The sequence below is a fragment of the Gymnoscopelus microlampas genome (assembly GCF_963454915.1).
Source record: "Gymnoscopelus microlampas genome assembly, chromosome: 23".
NCBI classification, from domain to species: Eukaryota; Metazoa; Chordata; class Actinopteri; order Myctophiformes; family Myctophidae; genus Gymnoscopelus; species Gymnoscopelus microlampas.
In genome coordinates, this window is record NC_139960.1 from 9,721,506 (window position 1) to 9,739,971 (window position 18,466).

Genomic DNA, 18,466 nt, shown 5'->3' on the forward strand with positions numbered 1-18,466 from the left:
CTATTCCTTACTGTACTGCTGTTCGTTAATGTGCTGCTTGTTACTGCACTGTTTGTTACCGTACTGCCGCAGCATTCTCGCCTGGCCTAGAAACGTCTGCCAAAATGCTCCGGCAGACAGTGTTGCTCACATGCACGACAAGAGGATTACAAAGCTCAGATACACAGAGGGGAAGTTGAGCCTAATATATACTTTGCCATACGACCCCGTCACTCGCCGAAAATAACTCCTTTTCAAACAGAGAAACCTAATCGATCAGCACGAGACATGGTCATACGAAAAGTATAACATATATCAAATAGTGAGCGGAGTGAATATTCCCCGTCATGCTTCATTGTTAGCGAGTCAGACGGGCCAATGTAAGGAGACTGAATTCACCCTGTGGGTATGTCTGGCTGGGGTTGAGAGCCGAGTTCTCCAGCACTCGGCTGCTCCTTACCGATGTGGACAGACAGACAGACAGACAGGCAGAACTGAGTACGCTACAACACACACAAACCTGCAACGAAACACACAGGGAATACTAAACTCAGAAGAGAGAGGGAGCGATTGAACGGAAAACGAAAAAGACAGAGTGCCCAGGATTTAAAGAGAGGCTGACGTAATGCACTAAAGTTAACCCAGGCGTTACGCGCCCCATCCAGCCTCAACAGCTTTCCTGAACCCACCTTGTCTAGCTATTTATTATGAATCCCCTCTTTGACAAAACCATTAACCACTTTCAACCTGGCGTCCCCAATTTTGGGCTCGTCATTATAGGCAGAACTTCCCCACATTTTTCAAAAACGTTTAGAAGAAATGTCAAAATGAGAAGAAATGTAAAAAAAATAACAGGTCTACAAGCTCACAATGTGATGCGTTATGAGCTTGTACATTGGGCTATTTTAGAATATCTTTTGAATAGGGCTCAAGTGATTAAGCAAAAACGCTGAGGTGAATATAACCATTAAAAACATCACCTTAAAGATTGTGCCTTTAATCTAACAAAAAGCCCAATTGGCACAGAGTTTTCCAGACCTCATTGGTGGACTATTATGAATTATTGGCACCGTTTACACAACGTGACACCGGGGACAGCGGCTATAAAAAGGGGCCCACACCTGTCTTCTCTGACGTATCCCATAATACTAGAAGACCTGCATACAGTACAGAGGCCGACTCGTCCAACCACACTAGCTGAGAGAGAAAGGCGATAGGGACCATGGATGGATTACCAGTGTTTTCTGGAATAACTCTCTCACTCTTTTTTTACAGTCTAGACAAGAGCTACGGCGCTCCCTGAGAAGAGAGGAAGGGAGGAGGAAAGGGAAGGAGAAATGCAATGCATGTGTGTGTGTGTGTGTGTGTGTGTGTGTGTGTGTGTGTGTGTGTGTGTGTGTGTGTGTGTGTGTGCGCGCGCATCGGAATAAGAAGCGAAACAGCCCAGAAAGATGTTACAGGAACTTTTATGTTTTTTTCTTAAGTTAGTTTCTGAAAACATTACAAAAACAAAACCCAAACACAAAAAAAGAAAAGTAAATTAACCGCTTCTTCTCCCATATCACCCCCCCCCCACCCCACCACCACCACCACCATCATTTCATGTTTTTACATTTCATGTGCGTGGCTTTAACCACTTAAACCCCAGAATCCATATTGTAGGGTAAAAGCTCACAGCTTGTCGATCAGCTATTTTTAGCGAATGGTTTTCCTCACAACAACAGAGAAGACACTAGATAGAGCCCATAGAGCGACACACATAGAGCCCTGAGGGACTCCGGTCGACATGGAACGCATCTGTGTCACTTTAGATTTCTTTGGCTATTCGAAAATAGCAGATATACAAGCTCATAGCGCGGCACCGAGTGCCGCGCTATGAGCTTGTATATCTGCTATTTTTGAAAAATCTTGGGGGAAAAAAATGTTTTCGTTTTTTATCAAAAAATTGTTAGGATTTAGAAAACATTTTTAAGAATGGCCTCAGGTCTTAATGGGTTTTTAAGTGGTTAAACTCCAGCTCATCCGTCCCATCCTCGGTCCGTGTACAAGGCACCCTTCACAGACACACTCTGATGCTCCGACCCCCCATCGCGATGATTTAAGCGTTTCAGCTATTAGAGAGAGACGAAGGCGGCGTGTGTGAAATACGCACGTGACCGGCGCCGCGCGTTCCGTCACTCGACGCACATTCTTTAAAACACTCGGGGGGGGGCGTGCACACATCCATGTGCTCGCGCACGCCGACGCATGTTAACGAGCAACTGAGACCAAAGGACTTCACCGTACGAGAACACAAATCAACTTTGCTGGTCGATGATATTATATATTCATATATAAAATGCAGACTTTTCTCTACACATGCATCCGTGTCTCTCTCTCTCTCTCTTTCTCACACGTACATATTAACTCATCCTCACGCACGCACACACACACACACACACACACACACACACACACACACACACCAGCGGTCGAGTCCTGGTTGTAGCAATAGTCCAAATAGGGGCTGTGGTTCTGTACAGGGTCTCAGGTTCCCGGGGGGCTAAAACCATCATACTGGACTGAAGTCCACTTTGTAACTCAAGTCCAGTTGCGATGGAACCCTAGAACCTGGTCTCGCTGGGGGATCCACAAGGTCTCCTCCGCTGATCCGTGATCTGGTCTGATCTGGATTGGAAACCGCAGTGGATCCACTTCAGATCAGGTCAGGCCAACTCTTCTCCTCTCTCCGCCGTCGGGTCTACAGTCCTCGCCGTGGGCACCTCAGCATTCTGCGAACAACACATCAAGGTCGTGAGTAATTGTTCAAACGGAGCTATGGGACAGTGAACCGGAACAGGAAATGGGTATGCCATGCACTTTCAGGGAAACCGGGACTACAGTTTTTTTTTAACCCATTAAGACCTGAGGGCGATTCTAAAAATGTTTTCTAAATCCTAACTATTTTTTTTTTTTTAAATATACAAAATATTTTTGTCACGATTTTTCAAAAATAGCAGATTTACAAGCTCATAGCGCGGCACTCGGTGCCGCGCTATGAACTTGTATATCTGCTATTTTTGAATAGCCAATGAAATCTAAAAATGATACAGATGCGTTCCAGGTCATAACACATTGACTGTTTATTCATAATGTACAGTACTCACCCCTGTGCCAGCAATTTTCGTGTTTTTCTTTGTTGTTATTTTGTATTTCGTGTCTGGCTGCGGTTTCAAACAAATACGACAGATCGACCGGCAGAGAGCAGCAAATTGACACCTTGATCACTCGCTGACTCGCTCGACCCCCCCCCCCCCCCCAAACAGGCTCAAACAGTCCATACGTCATAACCGGGTGTGACGTTTTCGCAGCTCGGCGATCGGACTTCAGTTCGATGCGATACACGACGACGATGGCTGTTCGTCATCCAGACTAAAGAAAATAGAACTGGAGCTCTCCGTTAGTTTTTTATACCGTGTGAAAAAACGTGTTTTTCCCTATTCTCGCCTCGATGCCTAAAAAAGGCCTTCCGAGAACCGGAAACGGAATCTGCGTCATGAATCCAGAACCCGGTGAGCGTGATGTAAACAGAAAACGAAACTGATGATGAAAAATAAACAGAACAGCGCGATCACAGATTAAACAATGAAGATTCAAAAGAACGCATATATGCGATCTTTTGAATTGCGGCAATCAAGCGATGGATTTGAAAGAACGCATCTATGCGATCTTGGCAATCAATGTGTTAATGGGTTAAATGTCTTTGGGGCTTTTCTGCAGTACTCAGGGGAGATTGACAGGAAACAGCGAGAACGAGACGGGGAACGACACGCAGGAGAAGGTCGTCGGGATCGGGATTCGAACCGGCGACCCGCTGTCTTCCGACTGGGACTACAGTTATGCACAGAGCCAAAGCTTTCCTCTTTCCTCTCTTCCCATTGGCCCATTGCCTGTGTTTTTCTCACCATTGTCCCTTGGCGGCGGTGCTCCTCCTCTGCTGTGACAGGCTGTAGATCTCCTGCAGCTGCTTCTTCTGGTCGTCACTGAGAGGAGCCGTCAGAGTCTGGTACCAGCCTGCGTCCGTGTTCTGAACCCCTGCACACACACACACACACACGTTTGTATTACTATACTTGTGAGGACATCAACACTTTAGGACAGCCATGTTATGAATGCCATTTAAGAATAATAATTGCCATTTTTAACCATAAGCCTAAAGCCGAAAAACAGCAGATCTACGAGCTCACAACGCGTCGCGCTGCGACGCGTTGTGAGCTTATAGATCGGCTGTTTTTCGGTGCATGACACTGGCGCGCAACTAAGTATAAATCATGTTTAACTCTAATTCCAATCCCTAAACCTAACCTCTAAATGTCTAATCCTAACCTGAATGTTTTCTGATTGTTAACGTATCTCTAAAAAATGTTTTTTTTTAACTATAAAACAACCATTTGTCTTGTGAGGACAAGAAAAACGGTCCTCACAATATAGATTTCTTCAAATTCTACTATACTTGGTCCTCGCAAGTATAGTAATACACACACACACACACACACACACACACACACACACAAAGAGTCTGGTACCAGCCTGCATCTGTGTTCTGAAGCACTGTACTGTACATACACACACTTTTAATTCTCTGGTGCCAGATATAATAAAGTACAAGGTCTTGAAGTGAGTGCTGGTAATCTTTAGATTTACTTTAATTCTCTTTGAATGTTTGTGATGAGTGCTCGCATGTAGTCGCATGTACAAATGACAATACGTTTAGCGACTGTCAGAGCTTAACCCGTTTACAATAAAAAAAAACGCCTTCTAAATCCCGAGTCTCCTGAAAAACCTACGTTAATTTTCCCTAACGTTCATATATTTTTTTTATCAATGAATAATTTGTTTTAATTTTCTTTGTTTTGCCAATCACGTGTTTCTGAAAAAAATAGTAAGAAAAAAAAAAAAGAAAGAAAAGTGTTCAGAACCCAAGATATCATTATCTGAAGATTTGCTTCTCCATCCACTCCTTGTTTAACTTAAAAAAGGCTGTATCTCGCTTCCTAAGCACTTTTTTTTTTACTTTGAATTTTTTTTTTTAAATCGCACTGGCCAGAAATAGCCAGAAATAATTCTGGCACTCAGTGAGTTAAAGATCATTAGGGGAAATGAAAGTAATTTTCAGTAACGGCCAAAGGTTTACGGTAAGCTCTCAAATGTTTTTTTCATTTCATGTGTCTATCTGCTAAGTACAGAGGCTGACAAATAAATAACTATACAATATGTATACAGCAACATCTAAAATGACATACTCGTTCCCAGCATCAAATGGGTGAGAATTGTACTGTGTGTGAGTGTGAGTGCGTGTGTGTGTGTGTGTGTGTGTGTGTGTGTGTGTGTGTGTGTGTGTGTGTGTGTGTGTGTGTGTGTGTGTGTGTGTGTGTGTGTGTGTGTGTGTGTGCGTGTCACTGTGCGCTAGTCCTTACTGAGCAGGGCGGCCGTGAAGAACTGATACTCGTCCTCTCCGTTGTCGTAATCCAGAGGCGTGCTGTACTCCTCCAGCGGCGTGCCCTCAAAGCCCTCCTCATCCCAGTAATCATCCTCCTCATCCTCCTCCTCCTCCTCGTCTCCCTGGCCCGGGCCCGCCATGCTGGACTGCTGCTGCATCATGGCGCCGTGGTTCTCGTTCACCTCGTCTTCGTCGCTGGGAATCTCCTCTGGTGGCACAAGAGGAGCAGAAACAATGTGTCACTGTTGGCTGGAAACCTTGTATGTCCAAAACTCTTACTTTTTCAAGAAATGGCTATTTTTGCTACTTTTGCGTGGCACAGTAGTATGATGAAGTAGGGCATTAATTTAGGAAAAAGTAACTTTCAAAAGTTTAAATATGTTAGATACAAGGTTTATGTGAGAAATAACTTCATGTAGTGACATTAGTAGATCACAAATCCTGGTTTGTTAAATGTTTACACACAAGGACTGCATTGTCTGCTGTGTAAACAGACTATAGAGCACCGAAGTCTGACGCAATTTTTAAACACATCCTACCTGGTTTGCGGTTTTCCACCCCCGTTCTGAATTCCCATAGACGTGTTTAATATCACGTCAAATAAGAAATGTGTTGCAAAAATAAACAAATGATCCCGGCGGTTTGACTCTTATGGGTATGAAGCATCAACTGACGGTGAGACAGCGCTAATGTTACTTCCGCCGAATTAGTTACATTTTCGCCAGAAACAGACTGTATCAAATATGAGTGACTGACTATCATAAACGAGAGCCTCCTCCCTGACAATATCGCCGAGACAGTTTGTTTATTTTTGGACCACAATTCTTATATGAGAGGATTCTATGATGACCCAATGTTATTCTCCATAGAGAAATTACTTTACGAACCGGGGGATGAACGAGTGACGTCAGGACTTCTGTACTCTATGCAGTGTTGTAGTTCATGTTACCTATGTTTTCTAAGTTCAGTGTGTGCATGATTAAAACACACTAAACGAATGGGAACCTGAACTTGGGCTAGCAGCCCAGTAGTACATTCCCTTCTCATGATAAACTTCCATAGTTTCTGGCCAACAGCTTTAAAAAGGAAACAAAACAAAAACAATAGAGACTAATTATGTCCCTGGAAAAATCCCATAGCCCTATACACAGTTTAGAAGTCTTTACGTTGGATAGCCAGAGCTATAGAGGGCATGCAGGGACATGTGGTGCAGAGGTTTGTAAATCAGGATTTCTCAGGTCAGAGGCAAAAATCTATATAGTTTAATTTCATTATCACTCATGCTGACGTATACTCTGCCCCCCTTTCTGCCTGCATTCGCTCCATTTTTATTATCTTCCCTCCGTATCATTTCTTCTTCTCTCGGTCTCTCGGTCTCTGCCTCTCAGTTCGTCCCGCTGTAACCTCTGCTCCTCTCACATTTCTCATCTGATCTCTGACCTGCAGCCTCAGACCGTGCCATCAGACTCTTAATAGTAAAGAGTGACTGTGCAATAACACTTGGCACTTCCTGTGTGATGTTGAGCCCTGTTTTTACTGTTTTTATTGACTTCTTTTAGATTGTGTCTTCTTTATATCCGGCACTGTTGTTTCTATGTTTTTATTGCAGCGGAGCTTCCGAGCTTAAGATTGTCACATGTAAATTATGCACCAGACCAGTGCGTCTAAGTGACAGACGAAACGGAAACTGAATCTCCTCCAGTTTTCTTACCGTCAGCAGCGTATGGTGAATTTTAACGTTGACTGGGCCAGAATCTTAACCCCCCCAACAACGGCTGATAAGTCTATTGAGAATTAACGAGCCATTCCGGGTGGAAAACGGAACGCTCGTCCCAAAACACACTGCCCCACCTTTTTTCGCGGACCGAGGCCGCCGGTGTAGAACCGGAGCAGGGTGTTTTAGGACGACGGTTCTTCTTCTATTACATTTCTGAATGGAGAGAGGTGCGCGTCTCTGCGCAATGGAGAACCGGTTTGACGGCGAAACTGGCTATTGGCCACTCATTAACAATTCGTCCGAATGCAAATGAGCCCCATTTGAAAACAAAGGCTAGGCTACTTATAGGGTGAGGGGCAGCTAATGTTGATTTTTTTGTTTTTTTCCCCTGGCGGATCTTGCCCCTTTACACAGACCGGGCCATGGCCTCGTTGGCCCCAATGAGCGTATGCCTCTGCTCACCGTTCTGGTCTTCGTCCTGAGCCCCGGCGCGGGCCAGCAGGTCCGGCTTGTTGAGGAGGCGGGAGGCGTACAGGTGCTTGAGGCCCAGGAAGAGGAGCAGGACGGAGGGCACGACCTGCGCGGCCACCCCGTCCAGCGCCGCCGGCCGGCGAGGCAGCTCCATCAGCACGCTCAGCCCGATGATGCACATCTTACGGTCATGGAGGCTGGCGGGCCAAAGGGGAGATGTGGTGGAGAGACAGAGACAGAGACAGAGACAGAGACAGAGACAGAGAGAGAGAGAGAGAGAGAGAGAGAGAGAGAGAGAGAGAGAGAGAGAGAGAGAGAGAGAGAGAGAGAGAAAAAATTACAAGAGCTCCAACTCTAGAACTAAAAAGTGACGGCTACAAAATGATGGGTAGACAAAACTAAACCTTTATACGTCACAAAAACTAAGTTAACCCATTAAGACCTGGAACACATTTGTGTCACTTTAGGTTTCTTTGGCTATTCAAAAATAGCAGATATACAAGCTCACAAAGCGTCGCGATGCGACGCGTTGTGAGCTTGTAGATCGGCTATTTTCAAATTAAATCTTGCGGGGAAATTATAATAAGCTGATCTGGCAACCCTGCCCCCCCCCCTCACCCCAAGAAGAACTCGGTGTCGTTCATCCACTGGTTGATGAAGTGCGCCGTGATTGGCTGGGGGTTGTGCGGGAAGTGCATGTTGTCCAGGGTGTGGACCAATAGGGCGGGGTTGTAGTAGAGGGCGGCGATGGCCACCTGCAGGCACATGGTCCTCAGCTCGCTGGACTTCACCCTGCGCGTCAGCCTCTCCAGCACCGCCTCCACAAACAGCGGAATACACTGGGGACAGTGGTGGAAGACGTACTCACAATTATTACTTAAGTAAAAGTATCAATACTGCAATGAAGATTATACTCCGTTACAAGTCCGGAATTCAAAATGTACTTGAGTAAAGGTACAAAAGTATTGACATCAAAATGTACTTAAAGTACCAAAAGTAAAAGTACTCATTATGCAGAATGTCCCATTATAAGTATTCAAATGTATCAACATCTTTTGAAAATAGCTGATCTACAAGCTCACGATGCCCCAACTTTGTAAACTACCGAACTAGACACAGTGGTTCACAAACAGTGGTTCTCCAAGGACACCCCACAACTCCCGGAGTTACAGACCAGAGTAGGGTCCATTTAGAACAACCCTCAAGTAACCCTGAGGGTCCCTGGACCACACTTTTAAAACCACTGCACTAGAGGAGGTGGAAGCGGCTGCACATCTGAGAGGCACAGATAAAGTAACAGGTGTCACCTCACTAATCTGATCACAACATCCAGTCATGCATTTTGAATGAGCTGCGACTTAAAAAAAACGACACCCTGCTCGGTCGGGTAGAATGCTTTAAATATTTGAACACACAAAACCTTGTTACAACTATTGGCTGCCACTGATATTTATTGGGCCATTTTTCAGATTTGTGTGTTTATTTCTTGCTTTTTTACCCAGTTCTCCCCAATTCAGTCGTTAATCTCGTTATGCCAATGAATTCCTCCCCACACACATTTGTGTGTCGTCACTGCTGTTGTATCCTACTGGCTCAACTGTCTGCCAGTGAGGAGCCCCCACTGGGAGGATTGCCTTCGTCCTACTACTCTAGCCTGGTTCCAGACGAATCTGCCGTTGCAAAATTGCATCGCACTTTAGCCCTCGGCAGATTAGGTCTGGCCCCCCTCAATAGAGTTTTCATTTCTCTCCCTCCGAAGTCGTGAGGGACCAATCAAGGCCCAGTACCCAAATGTGGGCGGGCTTATCACCTTATTTGGATCTTTTTGTAACCGCCCCTTGGAAAAGAATCTATCGTTGATAGGGACCAGACTAATATCCACGCAGTGTGTCGTGTGATATTGTCTGGCCACGCGAGGCTACTACTACTCAACACCCAACGCTCCCTGCTGACAGGTGCTGCCCCCAGGGGCGGCCTTAATGATCTGGGGGCCCGTTTCAAGAGCTCATATGATATGGGGCCCCCATATGCACCCCCCTGCAAAAAATAATAATAATTAAAAAAAAAAAGTGTGGACTGAAGTTGGTTTGCTTCCACAATCCATAATGATGCATTTTCGAACTAAATTATTAATTAGGCTATCTGCACTTCCACCATGGACAGACAGCTAAAACAACTCACTCACATGATTCACTTGAGCTGAGCCCTGATTTAATCAGATCTACATCCTCTTCTTGCATGAAATTCTTGGACGTCGGCCAGCCAGAGGCGGGCCCCGGACTGGGATGCGAGTCAAAACATATTTTTTTGGGGGGCCCCCTGAGGTTGGGGGCCCGTTTCAATTGAAACGGGTGAAACATAGGAAAGGCCGCCACTGGCTGCCCCAGCCCGTAGGATATTGGTATGATGTGGCTATTGGTTGTGTTGTGGGTTATTGATGTGATGTGGGCTATCGGGTTCTTCTGACCTGGTCGATGCCCCTGCCTCTGCACTGCAGGATGATCACTTCCAGCAGCTTGGCAGCGTGGCACTCAGCGTCTTCACCCGCATCGCTGGTCAGCACCTACAGCAAGGCAACGGTTAGACAATAATCTATAATCAATAGGGACAAACTAGCTTTTTGTAGACGTACCAGAACAACTCCACTTCAACGGCAACAGTTAATCGAAGTAATTGATTTAATTGATTATGAAAAATAATAGATTTTAACTAGGACTAGTTAGTTATAGCCTAGGACGTAAAAAACGTAATTATTTCCAATTACCAATTCTGCCTAGGACGTAAAAAACGTAATTTTTAAAAAACTTTGATTTTAAAAGATCTCACGTTCCCTCATCTCTCGCAGTGACACATTTCATTGTAGCACACCCGGATACGGAAATACGTCAAATCGAAGATTTTCAGTTCCGTCCGCTTCCTGTTTAGGTCCCCCTCTAAAACATCTTTTCTCGGCTTCGCTTTTCTCCCCCGTGTAACGCTGTTTAGAAACGCTTTTTAGAAACCGCTACTACTTCAAAATGGAATGTCGCCGATTGAAAATGTCTTCTCTGGGCCACTCACACAACTACCCTGTGTGTCTACAAACAGTTGAACACGCGATCATAAGGGATTTAGCGAGGTCTGTGGCGAGGTGGGAAAAGTAAGTGATTCGACCGTTTACATGGCGATACATGGGGTTTTTACACTGGGCTGAAAGAGAGAGACTCCGCCTCGGTCGGAATGTTTGTTGTCTGAGCGGCGTGCACGGATCGCGTGTGTGTTTAGAAACGATTGGACTTGCGATCATAATGAAAAGTTATAAAAAACACTAAATCGCTGGCAGTGGGCAAACACAGCCAGAAATAAGTCTGGCAGGGAATGAGTTAATAATATAATCGATTTACAGTATGGGAATCATTTTGAAAAGAAATGTCAAACATTTCCAGAAATACTGACCTTTTTGCACATGGTATAGATGACCTCTAAATGTTTGGGATTGGACAAGAGCATGTCTGTGTCCACAGTAACGTAGTTGTGCAACAGAGGCATCATATCTGTGGAGGAAAACAGTCCAAAACACAGTCCAAACTTTAGACCAGGCAAATGCAAATCATGGTTCAACTGTTAACAAGTGCATAGTTAACAGCTAATAAATGCATAATAAAGTATGTTTCAATGTTAATAAAGCAACAAAAGAGCTTCGCAACATTTTGATCCTCCATTATGGAAGTCTAAAGACTGAATTGTCTTTTGAATAAAGTTTGTTAAAATAAAAGCCTCTACACACTAAGGTTGCATTGTGTGGTGTGTGTGTCCCACGCCCGATCAAGTACTGTACATTATTTTTATTGCTTCTAAAAATAATCAAAAATGTAGGAAACGAAAAATAAAGGGTCCATTCCCATGAAAATGGACCCAAAGAAATGGGCCCCTAAATAAACAAATGAAGCAAAGCAAAGGTTGTTCTGGTGGAGTAATACATGCATGTGGTTAAACCAGCAGGTGGTAATGTGTGTGAGGTCATACCCGTGAAGTAGTCGAAGCAGTCGTGCTGGAAGACCTCGTAGAGGACGCCCAGGAGCTGCCACATCTGGGGGGAGATGGTCTGGCAGGTCAGGCCGAACGCCAGGGACAGGATCTCCTCATAGAACTCTGCATGGGAGGGTCAGCCAAGGGCATGTTACTCTAGCATCACACACACACACACACACACACACACACACACACACACACACACACACACACACACACACACACACACACACACACACACACACACACACACACACACACACACACACACACACACACACACACACACACAGCTGTCTGGCAGAAACCTTGTGTCTCCATATTTCGACTTTTCATGTTTTTTTTCCCGTAAATTGTAATTTATGCCCCTCATACTACAGTGTCACAGATAAGTAGCAAAAATAGATGTGAAAGTGTTTAAGTGTGTGTGTGTGTGTGTGTGTGTGTGTGTGTGTGTGTGTGTGTGTGTGTGTGTGTGTGTGTGTGTGTGTGCGCGCGCGTGCGCACACGCACGCGTGTGTTTTATAAATATTGAACCAATCAAAAGTATTAATAATTACTACACAGAATCCACTGGAACACAGGTTCTCCCCCCTCCCCAATTTCCTGAAAAGTAACGTGTTTGCACATGCAAGTTTCCACCGATACAGCATGATGATATCAGGCTGCGCGTGAGAGCCATGGACTGAAGATGATCAAATGTGATGGCACTGCACAGCGTGAATTCAATTGATGAGGGGGTGTTCGAGAGAGGCTCTTACGCTCTCTGTGTGTGTGTGCGCGTGCGTGCGTGCGTGTCTACGTGTACGTGTCTTGATTAGATTTCCCTGGGAGGGAAATTAGCCTGACCTCTCCATCTTTCACTTTGTTAACCCATTAAGACCTGAAGCCGATTCTACGAATGTCTCTGAATGTATTCTGAAAAAACGTATGTTTCTATATCAGTGTGCTCAAACTTTTTCATGTCAAGGACCCCCAAACTTATATGTATTTGGCCGCCGACCCCCATCTCTAAATATGCTGTTCCAGGGACCCCCAAGAAGCAAAGATTTGAGTTAAAAATGTTTGCTTTAAAACAATATATATATTCAAAGATTTGCACCCATTTTCACATCTCAGCATCTACAAGCTCATAGCGTGGCACAAAGTGATGCGCTATGAGCTTGTAGATCTGCTAGTTTTGAAAAATCCTGAAAATGTATGCAAATCTTTGAATATACAGTATATATATATATATATATATTAAAGCGAACATTTTTAAACGCACATATCGGCTTCTGGGGGTCCCTGGAACAAAATATCTTGAGATGGGGGTCTGCGGCCAAATACACATCATTTGGGGGGGTCCTTGACATGAAAAAGTTTGAGCACCACTGATATACTGTAACAACGTAAGCTTTTCAGAAAACCGATTTGGAAGACATTTTTTTGAATCGGCCTCCGGTCTTAATGGGTTAATTTTAGCCGCTGTCCTGCTGTTCTCTCCGTCTCGTGCCGCACAGAGCTTCTCCATAGGAGCAGGCAGGGGGTTATAAGTCCAGCCATTCATTACCGGCCAAGCCGACTGGATTCAATTCTCCACCAGACACAGGGGCCCAATTACCCGGGATTACACACACATATGTGCACAATCCTGACATTCACACACTCCCATCGTGCACCACTCGTTCGCACGCGCACGCACACACACACACACACACACACACACACACACACTGGCAGGGGTAATTACACTAGTAGGAATCGTTCTGGTCATTTGGGGCATTCCAGAAAGTACAAGGAGAACTTTTACTTTCATTATTTGTAAAATGTGTTTTCACTGGAAGAGGACTATATGAACACGGCACTCGGTTTGCGTTCTACAAGGCGGACAGGTTGTAGCTATAAAGCGGGCGCTCATGGAGCAAGGACCCCCAAATTCATATGTATTTTGCCGCAGACACCCATCTGAAAATACTTTGTGCCAGGGACCGCCATACAAAATTTTGGGTTGTTAAAAACTTTTTTTAAATATTCAAAATGTTTCACATTCTTTCAAGATTTTGTTTTTAAAATGGCCGATCTACAAGCTCACAACAGTTTTCTAATAGCCGATCTAGCCGGTATACAGGTTTAAACGTGTATAAAAATGCTTCATTAAATCATTTAGCTGGGGACGCCCTGGAACCCCCGGATCCCACTTTGAGAACCACAGGACTAATCTGGACTGAACACAAGCAAAGTGAATCTGGTTTGTGTGGTGAATCTCAACGGCAAACGATGGGTGAGGGGTGGGATGTAACAGAGGAAGGGGAGGGAGGGACCAGCGGTGGAAAGTAACTAAGTACATGTACTCAAGTAACTGTACTTAAGTACAATTTTTAGGTATTTTTTTACTTTACTTGATTACTATTAAAAAAATGTCAATACTATACAAATGTACTACATTTATTTGACAGCTTTAGTGACACGTTTTTTGCAGATTTAGATTATTATTACAAACATGCATTAACCACGTAAGCCATATTTTATCATTTGGCTATTGGCCATTTAGCCGATCTACAAGCTCACAACGCATCACATGGCGACGCGCTGTGAGCTTGTAGATCGGCTATTTTCAAAAAGGTTTAGTACTTTGGTACTGTAGTATATTTTGATGCCAATAGCCTACTCATGTACTTTTAATCAAGTAAAATATCAAAAACATGCCTTTTACTTAACAGAGTAAATGTGTGTACCTCTTCCACCAGTGGGAGGGACACAGACATGGGGGTGTGTGTGTGTGTGTGTGTGTGTGTGTGTGTGTGTGTGTGGGAATGAATGAATGAATGAACGAATGAATGAATGAATGAATGAATGAATGAATGAATGAAGGAAGCGTGCGTGCACACACACCTGCCATACCTATGATGGGCTTCTGGAGGACCAGACCGATCACCTGCAGACATATCCCCTCCAACTGCTGCGTGATCTGGGAGAGAGAGAGCCAGAGTTAGAGAAGGGTAAAAAGGTCATGATCCAGAGAGAGTGAAAGACAGGGATGCACACACACACACACACACACACACACAATATTGTGACAGCGCTGAATGCGCTGGACTGGTCTTGCATTTTCTATACAGTACATGTTGATAGTAGGAGTGTTTCTGTGAATCAGTGTGTGTGTGTGTGTGTGTGTGTGTGTGTGTGTGTGTGTGTGTGTGTGTGCGTGTGCACGCGCAACCTCCTTGTAGGGCTGAGACTATCAGTCATTTTCTTATCCATTATTCTATTAAGACCTGAGGCCGCTTCTAAACTTTTTTTAAATCCCAACAGTTTTTCGGAAAAAAATCATTCTCACGATTTTTCAAAAATAGCAGATATACAAGCTCATAGCGCGGCACCGAGTGCCGCGCTATGAGCTTGTATATCTGCTATTTTTGAATAGCCAAAGAACTCTAAAGTGACACAGATGCGTTCCAGGTCTTAATCGAACAGGCGAGAATGTTTGAACATTTTATTTGTATTTTTTACGTATCAATGAATCTATTTAGCTACTTCGTCACACACACACACACACACAACAGTAGTGTGAAACAATGGTGAAAAGCTAAATCTACACGATTTAAATGGAGTAGTTGGTCTAGTAGTGCACTGGTTCTCAAAGTGAGGTCCGAGGACCCCCTGGGGTCCTTGGGGAGGTTCCGGTGGGTCCCCGGCAAAAGTAGTTAACATAGCATCACAATCATTTGAACCACTTTATTACATTTATATATTGGCTATTCAAAAACAGCAGATCTAGACGCTTGTATATCTGCTATTTTTGAAAGAAATAGAACAAATATCAAAAATGCTCATTTTAAAATGAATACATTTGATTTGTTTTAACCCATCAACTCATTCAGTGCCATTGACGTCGCCGACATCACGTTTTTATAAGCCCCGAGTGCCAATGACGTCGCCGATGTCATATAAAAAATAATCAATTTTTTATCTTTTTTTTTTGAAAAAAAATGTTCAGATCTTCTATTTTTGGCTATTCAAAAATAGAAGATCTACAAGCTCATAGCGCGGCACCGAGTGCCGCGCTATGAGCTTGTAGATCTGCTATTTTTGAAAAATCGTGAAAATGTATTTTTTTTTTAAATACTGTTAGGATTTAGAAAACATTTTTAAGAATTGCCTCAGGTCTTAATGGGTTGAAGATAAATCTTCTCTTCTAGGGGGTCCCTGGCACAAAGTGACTGCCTATAGCCCTACCTCCTTGTGGTCCTCCATGACGGTGAGGATGGTGTCGATGGTGCTCAGGATGCCCAGGGCCATCACCGTCTTGTCCTCGCTCTCCTCGTACTCCTCGCTCTGCAGCACCTTGGTGAAGATCTCCGCCTGGTGAACGCCACAAAAATACATCACAACAACATTAGGGATGTACCCATACCACTTTTTTCCTTCCCAATAGCCAGGGGTTTTTGGTCTAGTACTCAGAAGAGCACCTGGAGATGTTACTTGGTGCGCACAAAAGAAATGATGCTTGAGAAAAAAAAGGGCGCTTCACCGGTGCGTTTCAATGTTGTAGCGCCTAAATTCCGCCGTTTTTCGCCGTTTTGGTGCCCTCCCCAAGGTTGGTGCCCTGTGCTGCGCTGCTTTTATCCGCCAGATTGGGACGTTCACCGCATATTTTGCACCATCGCGGTGGGTTCATCATCGGTGACGAGTGCCTGGAGAGTGGCGCGACTGACTGTGTCAGGATTCGAGGCAACACTCAGTCACACAATCACGTGCACTGCAGCATGCGTCCCCTCCACCTCCGCCTCCTCCCCATCATCCCATGGGTGTGTATTGTGTATGGGCGTGCATCACCATGCATGTGTGTGTGAGTGTGGCTTCAGGAAGTAAATTCCTAGCCTCGATCTCCAGGCTTTTATTTTTTCGTTTTGCTAAAAAATAAAGGCTTGGAAATTCCTGTCCCAGCTGTTGGTACCCAAAAGCGCCTCACGTCGTCTGATGTGCCGCGCATTATTTATTTTGGGTGCGCATGCGCACCTGCGCACCAGTTATGTGCACCCCTGCCAATAGCGATTTCCATAACCAATAACTTGCGTATCCGTCGATACAGAGTACCGATCCGATACCAGTGTGTAATTTAGAAAAATCTAGGACAGTGGTTCTCAAAGTGAGGTCCAGGGAACCTCAGGGTTCCTTGAGGGGGTTCCACTTTGAGAACCACTGTGATAGAGAAGTAAATAAAGAGGCAGATATATAAACAGCTCAACAGACCCGTCCCTGCCAGGTTATGGGGTCATGTCTTACCTAATCTCTCAAGAACAGATTCTGCTCTCCGCTTGAATCTGTCGGGGGGGTTCGTCATATTGCGTACGCACTGGCCTACAAGTGGGCGTGCCTTCAGATCAGGAAGCAGGCCGCGCTTTACCCAATCAAATGTAGAGGGCGGGATTTACGTGTCCGCCGATCCTTCCCCACTAGAAACAAACCGAAACTAATTTAACAATAGCGACCTCGGAGCAGACAAAACCACGGAAAGATATTCACATTTTAACTTGCTCTTTCATCATAGAAACAAGTGGGTTTATAACCAAAAAACATGTTCTCTGGGAGAAGTGGTGTAACTGGTGTTAGTGTTCCGTGTAGAAATATTGTTAGTGGGAATGAAAACATAGTCGCACCACCGGAAGTGAAAGGCTGAAGGCAGACCAAAACCCTGGTTTCCTTGCGCACGTGTGCTACGTCGACTTCCTCCCAGAGCCAACTGAGATAGTAAAAAACAGCAGAGGGCGCTGTTTTTCCTTTTCATTTGGCGATGGGTTCCCAGATTGTGTCTTACCAGGTTATGGGTCATGTCCACGGCGATGGCAGCCACTTCCTGGTTGTATTCACAGATCATCTTCTGGATGACGTTGGTCAGGTCATCGTTCTCCGTCTCCTTGACCACGTGCAGCAGCTCCTGCATGACCGGACGAATGAACGGCCTGACGTACACCTTGGCTGCACATACACACACACACACGGAAAAAAATGTGTGATTAGAGAGTGACTAGAGAGCGAGAAAGACAGATAAACTGTTAAAGATAGATAGTGATGGAGACAGATGAGGCTTCCATAAACCATAACTAAACACTATTTCCTGCATTTGTGTCATTCAAACAATCAATAGACATGTAGGTAATTCATAGGCATTGTCTGTATGTTTAATGCCCGGGAGTCGAAACCGGGTCTCCCGTGTGGGAAGGGATGGTTTAAGCCAAACCTCTTATCCACTAGCCTAAGTAGAATCCCCCTACCTGGGGATGATCTAAGGCTTTTGACCGTCCCCTCCTACAAGCTCACAACGTGTCGCAGCGCGGCGCGTTGTGAGCTTGTAGATCGGCTATTTTCGGTGCGCGACATGCCTCCATAGAAGACATGCTGGCTTTTATGGAATCCAAATGACTGAAATCAGCAGTGGCGACTGAGAACTTTAACCCATGAGAACTTTAATCCATGTATGTTAGAGCAGACCTTGCTCCTGGTTGCTGACCAGGGTCTGCAAAGCGATGGCGGCCTCCACCTTCACGGGCATCTCCTTGTCGGCGATCAGGTCCTGCTTGACTAGCTCCACAGCGTTCCTCAGCACCAGCTCGTCGTGGAACCGCAGCGGGCTGAAGCAGTGGAGCACCCAGCACGACTGAGAAGAACGCACGCGGCAAAAGAAACCAGAATCAGAACAGCACCTCCAGTTGAAACCACTGCCGCCTCCATGCCTGCCTTGCACACGTTTCAAACCGAAACAATGACCCAGAATTGGCCCCTGGTTTTCTGTTGGTAGACTGCCTATCTGACCCACAGATATATTT

The 18,466-nt window shown here is 45.0% G+C and overlaps 1 protein-coding gene across 3 annotated transcripts in view; it reads right to left on the bottom strand.

The window, feature by feature from the left end:
• Nucleotides 1-1,892: 1,892 nt before the first annotated feature.
• ipo8 (importin 8) overlaps nucleotides 1,893-18,466 on the bottom strand; it is a gene marked incomplete at its 3' end in the record, with an annotated part of 35,418 nt that continues 18,844 nt past the window's right edge. The window contains exons 14-25 of one of the 3 annotated variants that reach the window (XM_084050015.1): nucleotides 18,132-18,297; nucleotides 17,458-17,618; nucleotides 15,876-16,001; nucleotides 14,541-14,607; nucleotides 11,652-11,777; nucleotides 11,082-11,179; nucleotides 10,114-10,209; nucleotides 8,265-8,485; nucleotides 7,638-7,843; nucleotides 5,436-5,666; nucleotides 3,924-4,053; nucleotides 1,893-2,750 (exon numbers count right to left, since the gene is read on the bottom strand). In XM_084050015.1, coding sequence (XP_083906141.1) covers nucleotide 2,750; nucleotides 3,924-4,053; nucleotides 5,436-5,666; nucleotides 7,638-7,843; nucleotides 8,265-8,485; nucleotides 10,114-10,209; nucleotides 11,082-11,179; nucleotides 11,652-11,777; nucleotides 14,541-14,607; nucleotides 15,876-16,001; nucleotides 17,458-17,618; nucleotides 18,132-18,297 — 1,629 coding nt within the window. Of the gene's footprint in view, nucleotides 2,751-3,919; nucleotides 4,054-5,435; nucleotides 5,667-7,637; nucleotides 7,844-8,264; nucleotides 8,486-10,113; nucleotides 10,210-11,081; nucleotides 11,180-11,651; nucleotides 11,778-14,531; nucleotides 14,608-15,875; nucleotides 16,002-17,457; nucleotides 17,619-18,131; nucleotides 18,298-18,466 lie in introns of those variants that run through there. The other 2 variants (XM_084050014.1, XM_084050013.1) reach the window with 2 other exon arrangements.